Here is a 22,733-nt window from a genome sequence, read left to right as displayed (position 1 = left end):
TAGTGGATATGGAAACTACACTAAAATGGTTTTAGTTTGCCCAAAAGAGCAAAGCAGTGGTGAGCCAGGTTGTTGAGGGGTCCATGATCCCAAGCTGTCACCCTTCCCTTCCTCAAATTCTGGCCTTCTTATTAATAGTCTGCCTCAGGGAATTTTGACAAGTGGAACTTTTCCTCCTATTCCCGCAGAGTTCAAGGAGCTAACATACATTAATGTAAATATACACAAATGAAGTTACATTGTTTAGAACAGCAGTGCTTCCTTCCAAATGATTATAAATTAAATCATGCTTGCAATGAGTTAGAAAAGTTTATCATGTTTAATAAATCTACTATAATTATGAAGGATTTTAAAAAGTACATTAATTTATCTGATGCATTCATTTTGCCACAGTTACGTCTATTTCAGCACAAGCTATTCTGCAACTGATTGTGTCACAGTAAAATATGTAGAGAAAGATTACAACAGACCTGCCCCATCTAGCATGGGGCTCATGTTAAGATCAGATGTAAAGCACTTCAGCATTATATTGATTATATGTTGGGGTAATGTTTGGATCTAGCATATCACATCCATTATATTGCAATTAGACTGTCCCCATTTTCATAACATGGTCCCTGGAAAATCGCACTGCATTTGTCTGTGTCTGTGGTTCACGTTCGACCACGTGGACAGTACTGGGTTAGAGGCTAGGGCCCGGGCCGGCCCTGGGGAGAGAGCTTGAGTGTGGCCGTCCCTCCCTTCCACCAGGTGGCACCCACACACAGTCCTGCAGAAACCCCTGAAGCCCTCCGCCCCAGCAAGAGCTGCAGCAGAGCACCGATGTCAGTGGTCAGAGTTAAAGGCGAGGCTGGGCCTCTGGCACAAGCCACCCAGCTCTGTGCTCATGTAAAGGATCTTCATTTATTAATACTTGCAATACTGGGGCCATGTGATTATAAAAATACCTAATTTATGTTACATCCTATGGTTCGCAAAGCTCATTCATATAGCCCTGTCCCACTTAGTCATCATGGCGATCTGGGAACACAGCCCACAGGCATCCTTGGACCATCACCCGCTGAGTAGATCGTCCCCATGAAATAAGCCAAGACACATTAGGCAGAGAGTTTCCTGGATGTTTGACTTTCTAATCCTGCCTCATGCCAATTTTGTGCAAAGGAAAATAATGTATGTTCAATTTGAGGAAAGCATCTGTTCCATTCTTAATATGTACATAGATCAATAAGTATTGGTCATGAAAGAGCAATTATTGACACCAGGTGTTTCTGGAGGTTAGTGCTTCTTGCATAGAGCCATCTCAAAATGAAATCTGCCACTTCTAGGAACCCAGTGTGTCCCCGTGTGGAGCTGTTATACTGGGGGCCACCATGAGGGAACTGCCTCATTGGAGATTGCTTGATTGTAGTAGACAAGGCTCTTTGAAAATGCTTTGAAATGGTTACTATAGAAACGTGTTTGTACTACAGTTGAAGTTTAACTGTTTTAGTAACTAATTGTAAAAGAAACTAGCCATAGAATAACTGATTTCACATTTGCTCTCACAAACAGAAGCCTAAGCCTCCTGAGCTCAGTATACAAACAGCCCTCAGGAGATCACCCTGCTGTGGGCTGCCTGTCCCTCTTCAGGCACGTCAGGATTCGATAAAGCTGAGCATATGTTTGGCTCTTCAGCATGATGCTCACTTAACAGAGGAGGTGAATACAAGCTTAGAACAAAAGTCTAGGTTCTGGCTGTGAATTGGAACTCAAATAACATCTGTACAGTCCTTAGCCTTGAATGGTGACATGAATAGTCTCAGATCTTGTCACACACCTTTCTTTTATGTTCTCTTGGCATTTCCACACCAATCCCATTGGTTTGAGGCGAGAACACCCTTCCTTGCCCTGTGGCTGGGATAGAAAAGTCAGGAACATGGACACTCAGCGCTGCCAGCTCCCAGCTCCCAGCTCCTCTCCCCTTTGGCTTTCGCTTCAGCGCGCCAAAGCAACTTGTTTGAAAGCAGCCTGTGTTCTTATATCCACAGTGTTCTCTGTCATTTTTTCCTTTTTGAATATATATTTATTTATTTGCATTTAAACTTCCTTGTTTATTTTCTCGCAATATAGGATCTCTCCCCTTGGGAGTGGTCACTATAGTTTTTCCACCACCAAATCACCCATAGTCCTCTGCCATGGTCCACCACACTCTCCTCCCCTTCTGTGCTCTACTCTTCCCTCCCTTTCCCTCCTGAGTGTCTCCGATCTAGTCTGCTTTCAAGGAATAATTGTACAGTATATCTTTGATCCTTTGGTTTCTCTAGATTCCACATATAGGTGAAACCATCTGGTATTTATCTTTTTCCTTCTAACTTATTTTGCTTGGCATAATGCCATCCAGCTCCACCAAATGGCATGAATTTGCCTTTTTTGATTGCTGAGTAGTATTCCATTGTGTATATAGACCACCCCTTCTTTTTATTTATTTATTTATTTATTTATCTATTTATTTATTTTTTGTGGGACCCTCGCCGGCGGCCGGGGAATGAACCGGCGCTGCAGAGGCCGTGGGCAGCCTCGCAGCCCAGCACTCAACTGCTGCGCCACCAGGGGAGCCCCTAGACCACCACTTCTTTATCCATTCATCTGTTCTGGGGCATTTAGATTGTGTCCATATCTTTGCTATTGTAAATTGTGCTACCATAAGCATAGGAGTGCAGGTTTCCTTTTGAATTAGTATCGTTTTTCAATATGGGTAGTTCAGAGAGCTTTCCTTTCTCAGAGACCTGTGTTGGGGTGGGGGGTGTGGTCAGCTAAGTTGGAGGGTTCGCTGACAGTATACATCTGCAGTTCATAAAGAAAATAACAAATAGTGCAGACTCCCATTTACTCCCAGCTTAAGTGAAACGCCTCATTGTGCTCTCTGGCTTCTGTCTATCTGTCATGTTAACACAGATCTAGAAAGAAAATAAAAAAATCTAGTTCAAATCTTTTTTTTTTTTTTTTTTTGATTTTTTTTCTAGTTCAAATCTTAATAAAAGAATTTTAAATAAGCACACATAAACATCAACATTTCACTGCACACAGTTGAGTTTGTATTTAATTCTCACAACTATTAAATTTTCTTACCTTCCAAGGGGTGTTGGTGACCTGGATAAGATCACATTGGACACAAAATTGTGACTAAATACTTTGTGCAGTTTTTATCCCACCCTCTAAGTCTGTTCCATGGTGCCCTCTGGTGGCTTCAATGTGCAGTGTTAAAATTAAATTAAAGCTAAGGCACTATTGTAGCTTTATTAAGTCTGGGCTCTTTTTTCGTGAGGTTCTTTTGTTTAATTGAATACAGATATCTCTTTCTTTTGTGCAGTTTTATTAAAATTTTATTATTGAACTTTTATGTTTATTGAAATATGTTTTATTTGAAAATTTCCCTATCTTCTATTAAAAACTAAAGTGTGCATCAAGAAGACGTTCTTTTTTTTTTTTTTTTTAAAGATTTATTTATTTATTTATGCAAGCACTGGGTACAGTCAAAAGCGTGGGAGGGTGAGAGAATTCACCAGAGCGGGGAACAGAACAGGCAGACTGATGAAATATACTGCTGAGGGGAGCAGCGGGTACGGCAGGAGAGGTCTGTCACACCATGTGGGACCCTCGCCAGTGGCCGGGGATCGAACTGGTGCTGCAGAGGCTGCGGGCAGCTTTGCAACCCAGCACTCAACCGCTGCTCCACCAGCGGTTGGCCCAAGGGGAGGCCCACCAAGGGAGGCCCAAGAAAAGGTTCTTTCTCCCAATTTATTTTTAATGAATTAAAGAATAGTAGGCACAATCCATAAGTCTGTGATGAAGAAAACATTGTCTTTACTATCTCTGGCTAAGAGGACAGTATTTCTGAGCTCTCCACATGGCTAAATTTTCTTTCCTCCCCCCAAATTTTATTAATCTGTCAGTTATTTACATAACTATGTAATTTGGGGGGTGCATGTCACCCCTTCTTATGTGAGCATGCTTTTTGCAGCCCCCACCAAAGTGCACGTGCCAGTGTCCTGTCCCTCCTCCCTTTCTCTGGTTCTTGCAGAGTTGCTTTACTTGAACTTGGTGCTGTGAGCTGCTCCATACCCTGCAAGAAGCCAGGCCCTTCCCTCGCCTGGCATGCTGTCACCCTGTGCTCACTCATGGTTATAACTCGCAGCCCCTGTGCCCCTTAGCCCTGTCAGCTTACATCCCCCTGGATCCTGGATCCCCCAAACTCTCTGCCTTCCCCCCCTTTCCTTTTTAAGTCCTGGCCCTCCTTGCCTTTCAAGTCCCAGCGGAAAAGTTCTCCCTGTCTCTGGGGGCCTTCCTTGACCCCCTATTTACTTAGACTCTTTTGTCAGGATTTTCCTCTGAATTTCTGCTAGTTTTTTTTTTTTTTTTTTAAATGACACTCTATGTGGTGGTGGTTGTACTTTATTTCTGTTTGGAAAAAAGTGACAGTTTTGTTGCCTGTTCTTTTTATGCAAGTGTGTCCAGCCCTAGAGCGTACCCATGTGAGAAATTGGTCCTGGTCTTACCTACCCACCCCCAGCTCTGTGTGCCGGGCGCAAATCAGAGCTTAGATGCAGTGAGGAGCCAAGACGCTGGAATCCAGCCACGATTATCTTGAAAGCCGTATGTTGGACATATTTCCAAATTTGGTTTTCTGATTTAATATGTACACAGAATGACCATAATCACCTTTGAATGGTAATGATCTTGGACCTTCTCCAGGTGACTATTACAGTTAGATTTTGTTGAACAGCAGCAGAGATACGGTATCGGATAAGGAATCCTACTACTCCCAAGATGTACCCCAGAAGTAGTGTTTTAATGGAAACCTTGTGAGGTCTGCCCTCTGCATCATTTGCCTCTCGCATGAGTAGCATATCAAAGGGAAATTAGGCATATGCCTGATCTCTGTTCCAGTTGACTTAGATGTACTTTGGAGCCTCCGCGTTCACCCATGTATAAATATCAAGTGCTAAACAAGTACATGACCTAAATCTGGAGATCATTTGGCAGATGATTTGCATCCACGTTCCCACCCATAAATCTGGGTAACAGAGAGTTCGGGGCCATCTCTGTTTGTTAAATGTCTTTACAGCCAAAATTTGTTTTTGGATGCTGAGACATGTTTTCTTTCCCTGCAGCCCTGTCAGTTTGAGCAGTGTATCGTCCATGCTCTACAGTCACTCAAGGGAGTACTGGAGTGCAAGCCTGGGGAAGCCAGTGTAAGTTCCCCATCACCTCTCCCAGTTCAGCATTGCCCAGGGAACCCCAACTGCTGACTCACCTTACTTCACTTTACCATGGAGGCTGTTGATTTCTGGTTCCATAAATACAAACATGAGCGTGAGGGTGGTGGGTCAGGAACTTGTACATTAACACGTTATCTGCCTGGGAATCCTCTGGCTTGGGTGTTGTAGGTTGGCAGCAGGCCCAAGCCCCAGCCAAGGACCAAACCCGCACTCATGTCCCTTCCCAGAGAAAGGTTACCCAGCCCTGGAAACAGTTTTCCATGGGCCAGCTGCGTAGATTGAACTTCATAAACAAAAAGTTTTATTTTCTCCCCTAAGTCCAACAATTTCCATCAAAATTCTTCTCTGCAGGTCTTTCAGCAAGCTAAGACACAGGAGGAAGTTTGCCAACTGAGCATAAATATCATGCAGGTAATATTTGAAAATAAGGATGGCCTGAAGCTTGAAATAATGCAAATTATTAGTCAATGCCCTATTACTTTATGATATACATATAAACGTAGATTAAATATGGACTCTTTTCTCATCTTGTCTGAGCCCATAATGGTTTATGGTAACTAAGGCAACAAAATAATGTGCAAAGCAAGGTTGATCCCAACTTATGTCAGGAGTACTCAATATTTCACTTACATCAGTGCTCCCCATTGCTGTGCTCTCGTGATATTTTATGTGTATTTCTGTTAAAGCACAGAGCAAATGACACTATCAGATTCTGTGACTGGGACCAGTGCTGTGTGGGCACAGGGAGGTGAGCATGTGAGTGAGTAAAGGAGAAAAAAGAAAAGGTCTTTTCCTTAAAATATATTCAAGAACTTAATAATTGACCAAAACATTGGTGCTTTCAATTTTTCTCTCATGCATTATATAGCAGGCCTTTGAATCGCTGTTGCATTCAGTGCTGTTTTGGTGTAATGTTGATGAGGGGAAAAGAAAACCCTAACTGACCTTAAAGTTATTTGAGTACCTGCTTTCCTTATACAGACTTGAAATCGCAGTTTCCAGGAACATGTCAGTGACATTGAGGGCTTATGTACATGGGCAAGATGTATATTCTTATTCTGTCACCATTGAGAAATGCACATACACTCATGCATGTGTATGTACATACATATGTGCATGCCATGTATAGGGTATATAGTTCTGTCTTCTGTTTGCATAAAATAATTTTTAATGTCCTAATAGATGCCTACCTAAGAGTCCATAGCACTGAAATTTCTTCCTTTTAGGTTTTTATATACTGTCTGGAACAGTTGAGCACCAAGCCTGATGCAGATATAGATACTACACAGTAAGTAAAGCTGGAATTTATCTCATTGCTGCATTAGAAGAATTAAAAATAGACACTGATGTTCCATATTTGGTCTTATTTCCTAAGAAAGTTTGTTCATATTACATTTTTACATACTTGATCTGTAGGTTTTGTGTAATTTTTCTACCTCCTGAAGGCATATTAACATGCAAATTAACACATGATTAGCTTACTTATTATCCAAGGGAACAAGTTTTATAACAATGGAATAGAAAATTAAAAGATAGGGGGCCTCCCTGGTGGCATTAGGGGTTAAGTTTCAGCTCTATCACGGCTTCCTGATCCCCAACCAGTAAGCTAATCCACACACGGAGCAGCAAACCTCCCTTGTCTCTCCTGTAGCTCCCCTCAGCAGTGTAGTTCAGTTGATCTGCCTGTTCTGCTCCCAACTCTATCTCTGGTGAATCCTCTCACCTCCCACACCTCTGGCCTGCACCCCAACTCTTCTACGCAAAATAAGAAAGAAAGAAAATTAAAATACGTAATTCCTCATTAGTAACGTTTACTATTCTGGTGTTAGGGGGCTATACCAATACTCTTATTAAATATTAGTTCTGTTAGCAGAGTTAAGTCTGGCATAGGCTTACATTATTTGAATTTCACAGGACACATCTTGATTCTTGATGTTTGCAAATCCATTTTATAATGTTCTTTTACACGGTTCTATAGAACTTCCTTTAAAAATCTGTATTTTTCTGAATGATTTTTGGCATCTTCCATGCGTCTAAGATTGATGCTCTGACACAAATAATGCTGAAATAAAGTCCTCATGGCTTTAAGAGGCAACTTGAGAACTTTTCCATGTTTGTCTAGTTTCAGGTATTGGTCTTGCTCCTCAGTATATAAGTGTCTATGACTGTCAGCTTTAATTTTTCTAGTTCTTTAATTTGGTTTTTTGTGTTTAATTCATTAATGTACCAGGAACTTATGTTGTTAATCCTGTTAACAACAACTAAGTGTTTCCTTCCTTATTGTTTTGTTGCAATTTCTGTTTTAAACATCTAGTTCTAATAAATAAGATAATATGTTTCTAAACCTTTCTTCTTTTTATTCACGTATTTTATGTCAGTTTGTGCTTTTTATTGTGTGTGTGTCCATTAAATCTTTTATTTATTTTTTAAATTATCATTCATTTATGTTTTAATGTTTTTCAGTTTGGTATCCAGTATTGCTTCTCTACTTTGAAATTTTATCTTATTTTTCATCTATTTAGTCTTTCTTATGAATTCTAAAATCAGTTGGTCAGATTTAAAGAAAATAATTCCTGCTAAGTGTTTCTGTTATATGATTCTGTTATATCTGTAAGTTCTATCTAGCCGATAGCTAGATATCTATATCTAATTTTATATCCTGGTCACTTGTGGTTTACCTACTCATTTCTTAACTTGACTATGTTTACCACTGAAGTGAGTTTGTAAAGTCTTCCTGCACATTCTAATATTTCAACTATGTGAATGGATATACCTGTGAATTAAATCATTGAGTATTTTTCACTGTTGGTGATTTGTTTTTGAATTTAATGAAGTCAATGTTGGAAAGACCCAAAAAGCAAAGTTCATTTGGTCCTTCTGAGTAGACAGACCATAGTATCTACTTTGAGCTGTTCCATGTTAAATGTAAAATACATAGTTATGCGATTTTTGACCAAAAGATTTTATAGTTAAATTTACCTAGGGTTCATTGCATTTTTTATTTTGATGCTTAACTGTAACTGTTCTCTTCCTTGCTTCTCTCTGTAGTCTTTCCATAGATGTTTCTTCTCCCGACTTGTTTGGAAGTATTCATGAAGACTTCACTTTAACTTCTGTAAGTGCGATGGTAATTAAGGTGATACCTAGAGAGTAAAACACCGTTTTTAAAATAATTTCATAACTATTTCCTAAATAAATCTAAATTACTTTGTTCCTGCATTGCTGTTAGATAGCATACTACTATGCACATTGTATCTTTATTATATTTTGTGAAAATTTTAATGAAAATATAATTTCATATATATACCATGCTTAAAAACCTTTTGTTTAAAGTTTGCAACTTAAGTAGCTTATGTGGTCTTGCATCATGCAGGTTCCTGAGTGTGATATAGGTGCCCTGGGGATTCCCTGATGAGTAGAAGTTAGAGAAGAAACAAAGGACAGTCCTGCTTCCTCCTTAACCAGAGATGCTCTGTCTTCCTTTTTTTCATGTCTAGAAGTTCCCTAATAGCATTATTTAAAATGCAGGTTTCTATGGTGAAAACACCCACCAAATTTACCTTTTTTATATACACATATATATACTTTTTTAAACACATTTAGGGATGATTCATACACATGCTTTGTCACAGGTATAATTTCATTGATCAAAATCCAAGCTCCAACTGTGGACTATGACAAAGCTATAAGAAAAGATGAAATATGACCATTTCAACAATGGAGGGGGTTTGAGAATTATATGCAGCAAAGCATGTCAGAACAATATAAACAAATACTGTGCATTCATATAATAGACAAAAGAGTAGTGAAATTATTGGCAGTGTTTGGCCACTTAGTTCAAGGAGTACGGCTCATCTTCAGTCCGTGTACTTTGAAGGACAGAGGCCTGTTCATCTCCACATTTATGATGTCAGCTTTAGGATACATTAGTCTGATCATATACAAAACAGTGAGAAAATATGGTTGTGAGTTTTTCCTGGAGAGTGGTTTTTACTGTAGTTTTTAGTCACGAGACCTTCAATTGAGGCCCTAAATTAGTCACGGCTGTTCTGGAGAAGACACCCTCGCACCTGAGGAGATAGAGAGCCAAGCCACAGGAGCAGCAGCAGACGCCATTCGCAGAATCCTCATGGCCAAATAGTTCCTCAGAGCTGTGAAGGGATGTTGTACTCCCTGGTCGGGGATTTGGAAATGTTGATAAGAAAATCTCTGTCGGGGACTTGACGTGACTTGGACCTTGGGGAGACATAGTGTGAGGTTCTGTCCTCCCATGGCTGATGCTGAGTCCTCCTCCAGAAGAGAGAGACAATTTCCAATAAAACTTACGGGTGGCCAGGGTGTTTTGAAGAAACTTGTCAAGTTATGAACAATTTGTTGGTTTTTCTAAGCATGTCTGCATTAGTGGTAGCTCTTCAGAAATTGTCATTTCTATAGGGTTTTTTGGTAAACAGAGTATTAGTAGACTCACCAGTAAGCAGCAGCCCTTTCATCAGAACTCAGCTGACCCGACTGTCCCAGGTTACTGCCTCTGTCCTTCCATGTGGCGTTCACTGAGCCTAGGACTCTAGAATTGTCTTCTGTCTCTCTCCCTTTTGATAGTGCAGAAGCAGCAGCCAAGAAAAAGGAAGTACTGAATACTGATCCTAAACATCAGATTATAATTAAATTTAATAGATTATCTGTCATAGCCTCAATATGTCCCAATAAATGTAATTTTCTACATATATGTTTTGCTTTCAGGAACAGCGACTTTTGATCGTCCTGAGCAATTGCTGCTATCTGGAACGTCACACCTTCCTCAACATAGCAGAGCATTTTGAAAAGCACGACTTCCAGGGCATAGAGAAAATAACCCAGGTGCTTAAATGACTTCAGACTTCTTTCCTTAGCACCCGCTTTCTTTTGCTTTCCTATACTTTCCCTCTCTGCTTCCCCCTGACACCATATCCCTTCCCTGTCATCACCCATTTGTCTTTGAATGATCCTTCATCCTTCTCATAATTCATCTTGAATCCTGAATGTAATATTCTCGTCTCTTGATCAGAGCTTTCTCAAGGTCAAAATTGCTGTCCACCTCATTTGTACAGTATCAGCCCGCACTCTAGATCATAACAGTGTTGTAAAGCAGTGTTGTTTCAATAAAAAAAAAAAAAATTCAATATAAAAACTGAGGAAAGAGACCTCCTTGATGGTCTAAGGATTATGTCTCAGTGCTGTCACCACTACAGCCTGAGTTCAGTCCCCAGCCAGGGAGCTGGCCCACACAGGGCAGAGCAGACCTCTCCTGTCTCCCCACTGCTCCCTTCAGCAGTGTATTTCAGTGGATCCGCCTGTTCTGCTCCCCACTCTGTCTCTGGTGAATCCCCTCAGCCCCCTGCACTTCTGGCCTACACCCCAGTTCTTTTATACTTAAATAAATCTTTTTTTTAAAGATTTATTTATGCATAGAAGAACTAGGGTACAGGCCAGAGCTGTGGGGGTTGAGAGGATTCACCAGAGACAGAGTGGGGGACAGAACAGGAAGATTGACTGAAATACACTGCTGAGGGGAGCAGCGGGTGAGTCAGGGGAGGTCTGCTGTGTCATGTGGGTAGCTCCCTGGGCAGGGATCTAACTGTGCTGCAGTGACTGCAGATAGCTTCATAGGTTGCATCTTAACCCCTTGTGCCACCAGGGAAGCCCTGCTTAAATAAATCTTTTCAAAAAAAAATTGAGAAAAGAAAATGAGAAAGGCATCAAATCCCTATGTTTAAGAATCACCTCAGATTTGGCTCCTTTTAGGTTTAACTTTTACTTGTCGCAGGAACACACTCCCTAGGTCCACAGAGAAGCCTCTTCCTGCTTCTTCACACCTCTTCTTCCTCTCTCTGTTTCCAGGTGACCACGTGATCCTTTTTGCTTTACTATTTTGGCCTGCCCCATAGGTGTTTGTGTGTGCAGATGCAACTGTAGGCTGCTTAATACCTTACATGAAAAATACTTTCTCCCCACTGATCATCCAGTCCTGAATGTAGCTGGGCAAACATGAGTTAGAAATCCATGGGGTTTTTAAAACTTTTAAAACTTCGTACTTTGTTGTTAATATTATTTCAAGTAAGCAGGAAAGGAAGACATGAAGCACCCTTGTCACCGAAGGTTCCTCAGCTCCTGGGCAAAGGTTTATCAGATTTCTCAGTAAAACTACGCCAGAACCACTTTTTAATGTCAGTACAGTTTTCTCAGTGCAAGGAAGGAAGATAATGATCTTGCTAATCTTATAGCCAAAAAAGTACTGTTGATGGATTGCATGCTTTTTACAAGTGATGGTTCCAGTTCATGAACTTGATGAGGGTTATTTTCAAAGAATGAAGGTGCCCAAGTGGGTGGCTTGTCTTGTTTTCCTGCCTTTTTGTAAAGATTAATCATCCTGATGAGAAATGTTGTGACTTGAGGCCAGAGGGCCAAATGTTGAATATATTTCCAGAAATTTCTGCATTGCAAAAGTTCAAAGGGCTGTCTTGCAGTAAGATGGTAGCATTTGTAGAGAGCAGACATTTTTATTTTTCTGGACACCCCAATCATGGCCTATATATACTTATTGGAGAATTTTTTATAATATATGAAATGGTTAGCAATTGCCTATAACAGAAGCAGTAAGTTTGGTTTTCACAGTCTTAGGTAGGAATTAAAAGTCTGTTGCTCTGTTTATATCATTGAGAAGCAGTGAACTTGGCATACATGTAGGTTTTGTTTTCCTTCCAAGTCTTTGTCCAGATCATTGCTAGACCAAGGTAATGTAATGGATTTGGGGGGTACAGCTTGGAACAAATGTTGGGCTATTGTGCCCACTCAGAATTTGGAATTTTTTAAATGAACCACTGAACACTTTAAAATTATTTGGTTTTGTCATGTATAATTGATGGGAAATTGCCCGCAGATCACACTGATCTTAAGCATTTTGACTCTTATTGCTGTTTATAATGTTTTGATTTGATAGGTGAAAATACTCTGTCATGGTATTTTAATCTGTGTGCCTTTCCCAACTTGGTTTGTTACTACTTTTTCAGGTGTTCACTGACTGGTTATAATCTAGAAGTGTTCATTGCAAAGGTACCAGGAAGGGCTAAGGAAATGCAGTTTTCCATTTTTAAGTTTGCAGACTAAACTTGCCACCAGTCATTAATTCTTTGAGCCTTTTGAAAAGGGAAAACCAGAGTTGTACTGTTAATAAATGTTAACATATAATTTCATTGTGGTAGCTATAACTATATAATTCCAAGAATTTTTTTCTTTTGGCATATATATAAAATGCTATTTTTAACCCATTCCCAGTATTTAAAAAGCAAACATTTCATTTAGAATTTGTGTAATTGTAGATTCTTGGCTCTATAGTCATTAAGTAAGTCTGTCATCAAATTCTTGATTGAGGTTTTATTTTAAGCCCTTGAATTTCTCTCAGAAATTCCAACATGGGGGTGGGGAGAGGCAGGTTTTTTTTTTTTTTTTTTTTAAATATGTCCAGGGAAGCTCCTTTACATAAGCACTCAATTTCAAAGAGTTTTTCTAGTCACTTGAACCATATGTACTATATTTTATGCTTTTATTTTTATCTTAAATATTACATATATTTGCTAAATTTCATTTGAAACCATTTAAATTTATTAGATGTGAATGACAGTAGCCTTGTACCCTTGCTGCATTACCTCTTTATGTTTGTCTTACTTCCCCCATCTCTTATAATATAAATTAACTGAATTTTGTTTAGAGGTTTGTTTTTTTTTTATTATTATTTATTTATTTATACAAGAACCGGGGTATAGGCCAGATCGCGGGAGGGTGAGAGAATTCACCAGAGACAGAGCAGGGAACAGAACAGCCAGACTGACGAAATACACTGCTGAGGGGAGCAGTGGACGAGACAGGAGAGGTCTGCTGCGCCATGTGGGACCCTCACCGGCGGCTGGGATCAGAACTGGTGCTGCAGAGGCTGAGCACAGCTTCACAGCGCAGCGCTCAACTGCCTGCGCCACCAGGGGAGGCCCTAGAGTTGGTTTTTATATAACCAATTAGTTGTAAATTAATTCATTCTGGAGCTTAAGGTTTTATACATAAGAATTAGAAGCTGGTGAAGTGTTTCCCGACAGCCTAAATACTACCTTAATTTTTTTTTTTTTGACCTTAATTTTTGGCAAAGAAAGTGTACTATCTCACATATATGTGGAATCATAAAAACAAACAAATCAAGTCCATGGAAACAGAGAACAGATTAGGTGGTTGAGGTGGGGGAGGAATGGGGAGGGTGGGTGAAATGGGATAAGGAGATCAAAATACAAACTTCCTATTATAAAATAAACAAGTCTCAGGTGAGCACTCTACCTCCTGGCAATGACAGCTTTAACACTGTATTGCACATTTGAAAGAGGCTTGAAAGAGGACAGAGAGTAGATCTCAGAAGTCCTTATCACAAGAAAAAATACTCTTTTGTGGTGACAATGGATGGGGACAGATGTAACCAGCCAGGCATAGATAGATTAATTCAGCAGGTACATCTATTTCAAATTTACATAATTCTTGAATTGGCTTTTTTTTTTTTTTTTTAAACAAAGTCGGCCTGTTTTCATTGGAGGCATCTATTCGGGAACCATTTTAGTCTCCTTAACATTCTCTCTTTGCTTCCCTAAGAGCCATAGCCTCTGAACTTACCATTTTATGTTTTCCTGTCTTTCGGCCCTACCTGTCTCTGACTTCCGTATGGACAGGGACTTTTTCCATCTAGCTCCCATTCATTGCTCTCAGTCAGTGCTTCCATGCTGGATGCCCTCCTCCTCCTCGCATCTCAAGTGGGTCAGGCTGGTGCAGTTAACATCTGTCCTCATCTGGTGTCCAAGTGCATCAGCGAAAAAAAGGGCATTTGGGATGATAATAATAATAATAATATAATAATAACAATAGCTATTAGCATTTACTCTACTCTGTTAATGTGCTACACAGTTTCATAAGTTGTCTGTTTAAATTCTACCAGCAAGGGCCACCCTGGTTGCCTAGAGGTTAAGTCTCAGCACTGTCACCTATAAGGCCTGAGTTTGATCCCCAGCCAGAGAGCTAAACCCACACATGGCACAGCAGACCTCTCCTGTCTCTCCCGCTGCTCCCTCAGCAGTGTATTTCAGTCAGTCCACCTGTTCTGTTCCCCACTCTGTCTCTGGTGAATCCTCTCACCCCTGTACCTCTGGCCTACACCCCACTTCTTCTACTAATAAGAATTAATAAAAGAAAATCTTTTTTGAAGAATGACATTGAAATGTATAGAACAATTATTGATGAAATTCATATGGAATCACCAAAAACCCCAAATAGCCAAAGCTCTCCTGAAAAAAAAAGAAGGGAATGGAGGCATCACACTCCCAGACTTCAAACTATACTACAAAGTCATAATCATCAAAACTGCATGGTATTGGAACAAGAACAGACACATAGACCAATGGAATCAAATAGAAAATCCAGAAATAAACCCACAGATTTATGGTCAACTAATCTTTGACAAAGGAGCAAAGAATATGCATTGGAGCAAAGAAAGTTTGTTCAATAAATGGTGCTGGGAAAACTGGGTCGCTACATGCAAAAGAATGAAGCTTGACTACTACCTCACACCATACACAAAAACCAACTCAAAATGGATTAAAGAACTAGACATAAGACCTGAAACCATAAAATACATAGAAGGAAATATAGGCGAAACACTACATGATATGCACATCAAAGACATCTTTACAGACACATCACCCAAAGCAGTGATAGTGAAGGCAAAGATCAACAGCTGGGACTACATCAAATTAAAGAGCTTCTGCACAGCAAAAGAGACAATAACCAAAACAAAGAGAAACCCCACCGACTGGGAGAACATCTTTGCACACAACACTAATGATAAAGGACTGATCACAAAAATCTGCAAAAAGCTGATGAGACTCAACAACAACAAAGAAAATAATCCAGTCAAAAAATGGGCAGAAGAGCTAAAAAGAAACTTCTCTAAAGAGGAAATGCAAATGGCCAACAGGCATATGAAAAAATGTTCAACATCACTTGTCATCAGGGAAATGCAAATCAAAACTACCATGAGATACCATCTTACACCAGTGAGAATGGCACATATTAAAAAAAACTAGCAACAACAAATGTTGGCGAGGGTGTGGAGAAAAAGGAACTCTCCTGCACTGTTGGTGGGAGTGCAAACTGGTCCAACCACTATGGAGAGCTGTGTGGAGATTTCTTGACCTACTAAACATAGAGCTTCCATAGGATCCAGCAATTCCACTCGTAGGTATTTACCCAAAGAACACAGAAACATCAATTCCAAAGAGCACCCGCACCCCTATGTTTATAGCAGCACTGTTTGCAATAGCTAAGCTTTGGAAACAACCCAAATGCCCAAAAATAGATGACTGGATCAAGAAGATGTGGTACATATACACCATGGAATATTACTCAGCATTCAAAAAAGATAAACACATGCAATTTGCAGCAACATGAATGGCGCTGGAAGGGATCATGCTCAGCGAAATAAGCCAGAAAGAAAAAGAAAAATACCGGATGGTCTCACTCATAGCAGGAATCTAGAAAACTTAAATAAGGGACCAGGAAAAAGAATAACTATAAGAAAGTAAAAATCAAAATCAACAAACAACTATGAACCAGAGACACTCTATGAGGGTGGGGGGCGGGGAGGGGAGGGATTGGGGTCCAAATAAGGGGGTTGCAATTGTATGGGGAATATAAAAATAAAATTTATATTAAAAAAAGAAAACAGAACAAAAAAACAAAAAAAAGGAAAGTCTTTTTAAAAATGCCTTGATTTAAAAAAACATTAATTCTAATAATAAGTAAATTCTCCCAGCAAAACTTAAGACGCAAGTGCTCTTGACCTTAACCCTACATTGTCATTGTCACGTGAACTCCACCACACTCTTTCCCTATTTCCTTCAACCTTTCTTAACCTTTTTTTTTTCCATTACAGTAAAACACATGACTCTTCCGTGTGCAAATTGGTGGCTTTCTCCAAAGAGCTGTGTTCACACCCATCAGGATACAAGACATTTCCCTTGGGTCCCACCCTAGACAGTTGGTACCTCTCCCCTCCGGTCAGCCTGTTCTTGAACATCCTGTAAAGTGGACTCATATAGCTTCATTTGCCCATCACCAGATAGCGATAATTATTTTTTAAAAAAGATTTATTTATTTTTACAAGAACTGGGGTACAGGCCAGAGGCACGGGAGGGCGAGAGAATTCACCAGAAAAAAGAGTCGGGAGAAGAACAGGCAGACCGACCAAAAACACTGCTGAGGGGAGCAGCAGGTGAGACAGAAGAGGTCTGCCATGTGGTTATCTCCCTGACTGGCTGAGAATTGAACCCTCACTACAGAGGCTGTGGACAGCTTCACAGCGCTGCGCTCAACCCACTGTGCCACCGGGGAGGCCCCGATGGCAATAATTATAGTAGTATCATATTTCCAGGAAAAATCTCAAAACATGCACCACAGAGCCTTTTGTGTCTGACTTCTTGTTGCTTCCACTTAATCATCTTTGGAGATCCAAATTGTATGTTTCCCAGTCATTTGTTTCTCTTATTGCTAAGCTGGGCAACCAAATTTGTTTCATGTTTCTCATGGTAATAGCTGCCTGTTAACATTTTTATATGGGAGTGGTCTTACATGGAAGTGGTCGTGTTCCTATTAGACATTGATTCTTTTTGGAAACCACTGAGTGGTTTCCCATTTTAGGCTGTTAGGGATAAGGCTGTTGTGAACCTTGCTGTAAAAGTCTCCTTGTGGACATTTGTATATATGTGATTGTGTGAATGTGTGTAAGGCATATATGATACACATATATAAAATATATATCTATATCTTGTCTTGGATTTGCTGGTCATGAGGTAGTCTGAATGCTGTTCCCAAGGGTCATCCCACAAGCACCAGCTATGTCCCAGTATCCCATGTCTCGTTGACTTTGTGCAATGTCATCATCATTCTTTTTCATTGTGGCCAATCTTGCTGTTTTAATTGGCTTCTATAAATAGTGACATCAAGTACCTTTTTTTGTGCATTCAGATATCTTCTTTGTTGAAGCGCCTGTTCAATTTTTTTGGCTTATTTTTCAGTTGGGTTGTTCTCCTTTCTATTAGTGAGGGACTTTCAGAAAACTGTGTAAGTCAGATATGTGGCTAGCATTTTGTGTTTATAATGGTGTCCTTTAATTAGAGATGTTTCATCTCAATGAGACCCAATTTGTCACCTTTTCAAAATGTTTCATGCCTCTCATGCTGTTAGTCTTATGAGCTGGTGCTTATGTTCCCTTCAGTTCTCACTTCCAGTAGAATCTCACACTCGTGTGTGTGTGTGTGTGTGTGTGTGTATAAGTGTGAAGGTGAGCAGTAGACCACAGTGGGGAGTAACTCTTATCATGCTAAATAACTGTGCTGAGAGTGGTCTTTAAATAAAAATAAATAAGGTGAAAATCAAGTTTTTATAGGAAAATTGATAAACACTTTTAACATACAGTGAAGTATTCGTTATTTATTTTGTTTTACTTTTCCTTTCTCCCTCAAATGGACAACTCGTAACTCTGCTTTATGACGTGTCTCCAGGTCAGCATGGCCTCACTAAAGGAATTAGACCAAAGACTCTTTGAAAATTACATTGAGTTGAAAGCAGATCCCATCGTCGGCTCCTTAGAACCTGGCATCTACGCGGGCTATTTTGATTGGAAAGACTGCCTGCCTCCAACAGGTAAAACTTTTCATGTTCCTGGAATCGAATGCATCTAGAGCAACAAATATGCATCTGCTGTTGTCAATTTATGTATTCTTAAAGCTCATTTCTTTTTATTCACATTTTTCTCATATTTACTGAGGGACTCATCTAATTTTAACTTTTTATTACCTTAGACACAATTTTTTTTTAACAATTTAAGAGTAGGCGCACTTTTTTATTAATACTTAGTGGCTTAAAGTTGCTCCTAAACACCAGAGAAGTAATTGCACATTATAAAATTGATCGCTTTAGTAACGCATGCATGCTTCCTGTGATACTCGTTGATTGCATAGTTGTAATAGACTGACAATGAATGACAGTTTTCTGCAATGACCTTGTTACTGTCATCAAAAAATTCACTGAAGAAATCTGGTCACTTCTGCATAAGACCTAATTATTGATGCTGAAAATGTGAACGACAGAAGGAAAACGTGTGGGAGTCAGATTATTATAGTAATTTAGCAAAGAAAATTGAACCACAGAAGGATAACTGACACAGTTCCAGTATTATCTTTGTGATATCAAATGAAAGTCAGTTAAATCACTTCATAATATATATTTAAAAACTATTGCTTTCTGAATCAGGTAAACCCTTTGATTGATCAAATACCACTTCTTTGTATGAAGGAGTATGGCCCACATAAAACCAAGCTGCCTATTAACATTTTTATGTGGGAGTGGCCTTACATGGAAATGGTTGTGTTCCTCTTAGGCATGGATTCTTTTTTGGAGACACACGCACGTATCTATGTAGAGGTACATTGTTAACAGCATTCATCTGCATTCTTTTGCCTAAATCTATTGTTTTCATTGTGTAATGCTTTCCTTAAATCGTGATAAATATTTTTCTCCTTAAGCACCTTTTTTTCCAAATTCCTTTTTCTTACTGAATTAGCATTGCACAGTCACACTGTATAAGTTCCAGGTATGCATCGTCAATCCTGTCATAATTATTTTTATAGAGCAGTACTACATGAATACTACATGAAATTCACCCCTAAAAGTACAGTTCTGTCCTTCACTGTATAATTGAGCCCTTTTACCCTCTGTCCTCATTTCCCTCACCTTTTCTGTGTGGTGGCCCCTAGTTTGGTCTCATAGCCTTGAAGTTCATTTTGTTTTATTTGTTCACTCACTGTTTTGTTTCTTTATGCACCATGAGTGAAATCACACACACTCTGCTTTCCAGAACGTCTTCCGCCTCACCTTGGCAGGCACATAGGAGAACTCTCATCCCTAATCTCTAGCCTACCTTTGTCCTGTGTGCAGTTCTGCAGCATGTTTGCAGTGTGTGTGTGTGTGTGTGTGTGTGTGTGTATGTATGTGTATACGTGTGCATATATGTGTATGTGTATGCATGTAGATGTGTCTGTATGTCTTTTTTCCTGTTTGGTGGAACTTTTTAAACCAAGATGTGAATAGAATCCTGTCATATATCGCCAGACTTCAAATTAATTATTTTTATAGAGCAGTGACTGTGAAAGGTTCAGAATTCCAAGCGCAGACATAAGAAGTGGGTTCAGCAAAATCTTATTCTCTGCCTGGGTAACAGTGGCCATGCTCAGACGCTGCCCCAGAGGGTGATCAGCACTCCGCTGGTGGTCAGTTTTCCAGCTCTTTCGAGTCACCACCCTGTCCTGTTTTCCTGATCATGGGGATCTAAACAGCTAGAGCTCAGCCCTGGTGACCAGCCTGATCACTGCATCCCCCTTCTGTCCATGATGGCTGGCGAGCTGCTTGCAGGAGCCACTTTGCTTCTCATTTGGTCCCTCCCTTGTCTATAACTTGTGGAAAAAGAAAGGCCCGGCCCTTGCTGTACCAGACTTTTGTGGAAATGGTCTACTAAGCCCATGTATCAAAAATAAAGGCATAGAGGGCCTCCCTGGTGGCGCAAGGGGTTAAGCACAGAACTATGAAGCAAGTGGCACATGTCAGTGCATTGACAGTGACTGATTTATAGTCCTGCTTAAGATTCCAGAAACACTTAGAAGCTGAGGGTGTTCGTTTCATTTTTATAAAGTGTGTTTAGTTGGTTCCTTGTGTAGTTTCGGCTATATAATCACTAACTGAACCTTAGTCCTGCATAGTCATATAGCGATTTGTAGTTTGTTTAAAGTTGACTTAAGTTGAGACCTCGTGTAAAGTGAATAGCCAAAATAATTTGACTGTTAGTCTTCTCAGGCAAACTCAATGAACAGTATTAGTGTTATCTTCAACAGTTTTTATCTCTAAAAGCTGAACTTTGCAAATCATATGGGTAACCGATTACTTATTGCTGTGGTTAGCAATAAATTTGGTTTCTGACATTGTATGTAGTAATTTTTAAAAAATAGTCCAGTTGATTAGTTTCATGATTCAAGCAGAGATATCCTTTAAAGCCATAGCTGTGCTTTTTTAATCTAACAGTTGAATATTTAAATTGTTGTCACCTCTTTATTTGTTTATATGTCAGTAAAGACTATTCTGGTAAGTTCTGAGTCACCTAACTGTTCTTATGATTTTAATTTTCCTATTATACATGGTTTTTAAGAGTTCTGATTACTGAACTGATTTTTCATTCAAAATACCTCTATATTATAATTTATTGAAATTACAATGGGAAGGAAAGACATATATGTCATGTATGACATGAATAGGCCTAGCCCCACTGCAGAAACGTTGTCACATAAAGAGTCAATTGCTGATGTCTAGGATGCCTATAATCCAGAGAAGAGCCATTTCCCATCCGTGGATGACATGTCAGCCCACAGGCCCATCATGTCCTCACGTGTGTGAGGAAGACTTGCCTGATGTCTGTTCTCAATGCAGTAAGGTCGGTAGCATATGCTGACAAGTTGGAGAAAGAGCAAACATAAATCTTAAATGGAGGCAAAGGCAGATGACAGGGCTTCTTAATCTGCATTTGCTCTGCACAAGGGAATTTCAGTTTTATTTTAAGATCTCTACCTCTTGGAATCTATCTTTTAGATTCTGTGGCTGTCTAACCTCTGAAGGAGCCATGGCACAATTAAGTTGGCTCTTATATCTTGTAATTTTAAATAATTCATGCTCAGGCCCATTTAGCATTTTGAGAGTATGAGAAAGATATCAGAGAAGGGAGAGAAAGAAAGTGGTGTCTTTGATTTTTCAGAAAATGGGGAATGACCTATCTCAAAGCTTGTGCTGCTCTTTGAAAAAAAATGAACCATTAAAATGCTTATGGGCCTTGACAAAATAATAATTGTCTACGTATGTGTGTATTTATACCCGTGCATGTATTAATATTCACACATTGCTGCACGTAATCAAGTGTACCCATAATAATGTTGTCAGCATTTATCGAGTATGGACTGTGTCAGGCAGAGGGCTTTACCCGACTTTTCTGATTTCATCTTCACAGCAGCAACCCAAGAAACACACTGTATTTTTATCCTCATTTAATAAATGAGGCCACAAGAGGCCATCCTGAGGCCACGTAGCTAGGATGCGGTGGGTGGACTGGGGTCAGGATGAACCCCCACCACCCCTGCTTTTGAGAGTGCTACACTGTGGTGCTTAGTGCCTGTGAAAAATGTGTTAGGTGGAAGCAGACACCCTGGTGGAAGAATGGGAACACATCAGGAAATTCGCAAAAGAACTAAAATAGCCAGTATGCTTAAAAAGATGCTAAAACTCATCAGTACTCAAGGAATGTAAATTCAAATAGCATTAAGTTGTCATTTTAAAAATCTCTCCATATTAGAAAATGTTTAAAAGGTTAATAGTTTTTGACAAAGGTGCTAAGAAATGAACTACCCTGTTGTCTTCCAGGAGTATAAATTGGCACAAGGATGTACCAACACATATGCATACATGTTTGTGGATGTGTGTGTGTACAGTTTACTTAGAAATCCTATTTTCAAGAGTTTATCTTAAGGAGAATATCAGACAGATATATATATATATATATATACACTTAATGTTTACTTAAGCACTTTTAATGTAAGTAATAAATAGAAAAAACAACCTAAATGCCCATTAGTTAATGGGTTAAATAAATTATTCTATACCCAAACAAATAAATACTGTGTATCTTTTATAACACATGAGAGGTACACACAGAGAGAGATTGTCCTTATGTTTGGTAGAAAACATGTTCTTTATTCTCTCATTTATATTTAAAAAGGCATATCATTTATAAACAGCATAGCTTACAATATATAATATGTATGTGTCATGTACAGATGTACCGTGACAATGAGTATAAAATAAAATTTCAGAAAAATTTAGTTTTCATCTAACATTTTGTGCTGTTTGAATATTTACAACAAGAACACATTTTGTATTTTAATTAGAAATGTATTCTTTAAAACTTCTCTGAAGAGGAAATGCAAATGGCCAACAGGCATATGAAAAAATGTTCAACATCACTTGTAATCAGGGAAATGCAAATCAAAACTACCATGAGATACCATCTTATACCAGTGAGAATGGCACATATTAAAAAAAACTAGCAACAACAAATGTTGGCGAGGGTGTAGAGAAAAAGGAACTCTCCTGCACTGTTGGTGGGAGTGCAAACTGGTCCAACCACTATGGAGAGCTGTGTGGAGATTTCTGGACCTACTAAACATAGAGCTTCCATAGGATCCGGCAATTCCACTCGTAGGTATTTACCCAAAGGACACAGAAACATCAATTCCAAAGAGCACCCGCACCCCTATGTTTATA

General features: G+C 39.4%; 1 protein-coding gene across 3 annotated transcripts in view; it reads left to right on the top strand.

The window, feature by feature from the left end:
- The window catches only part of EXOC2 (exocyst complex component 2), a 206,482-nt gene that overhangs the window by 135,460 nt on the left and 48,289 nt on the right, over positions 1–22,733 (top strand). For all 3 annotated transcript variants that reach the window (XM_037519163.2, XM_037519162.2, XM_054698416.1), the window contains 6 exons: positions 5,151–5,231; positions 5,610–5,669; positions 6,485–6,546; positions 8,307–8,373; positions 9,999–10,115; positions 17,879–18,020. In XM_037519163.2, the coding sequence (XP_037375060.1) occupies positions 5,151–5,231; positions 5,610–5,669; positions 6,485–6,546; positions 8,307–8,373; positions 9,999–10,115; positions 17,879–18,020 (529 nt within the window). The remainder of the gene's footprint in view (positions 1–5,150; positions 5,232–5,609; positions 5,670–6,484; positions 6,547–8,306; positions 8,374–9,998; positions 10,116–17,878; positions 18,021–22,733) is intronic.

This window comes from Talpa occidentalis, unplaced genomic scaffold (assembly GCF_014898055.3).
Source record: "Talpa occidentalis isolate TD23 unplaced genomic scaffold, MPIMG_talOcc4v2.1 talOcc4.2, whole genome shotgun sequence".
NCBI lineage: Eukaryota > Metazoa > Chordata > Mammalia > Eulipotyphla > Talpidae > Talpa > Talpa occidentalis.
This window is presented reverse-complemented; position numbering and strand designations above follow the sequence as displayed.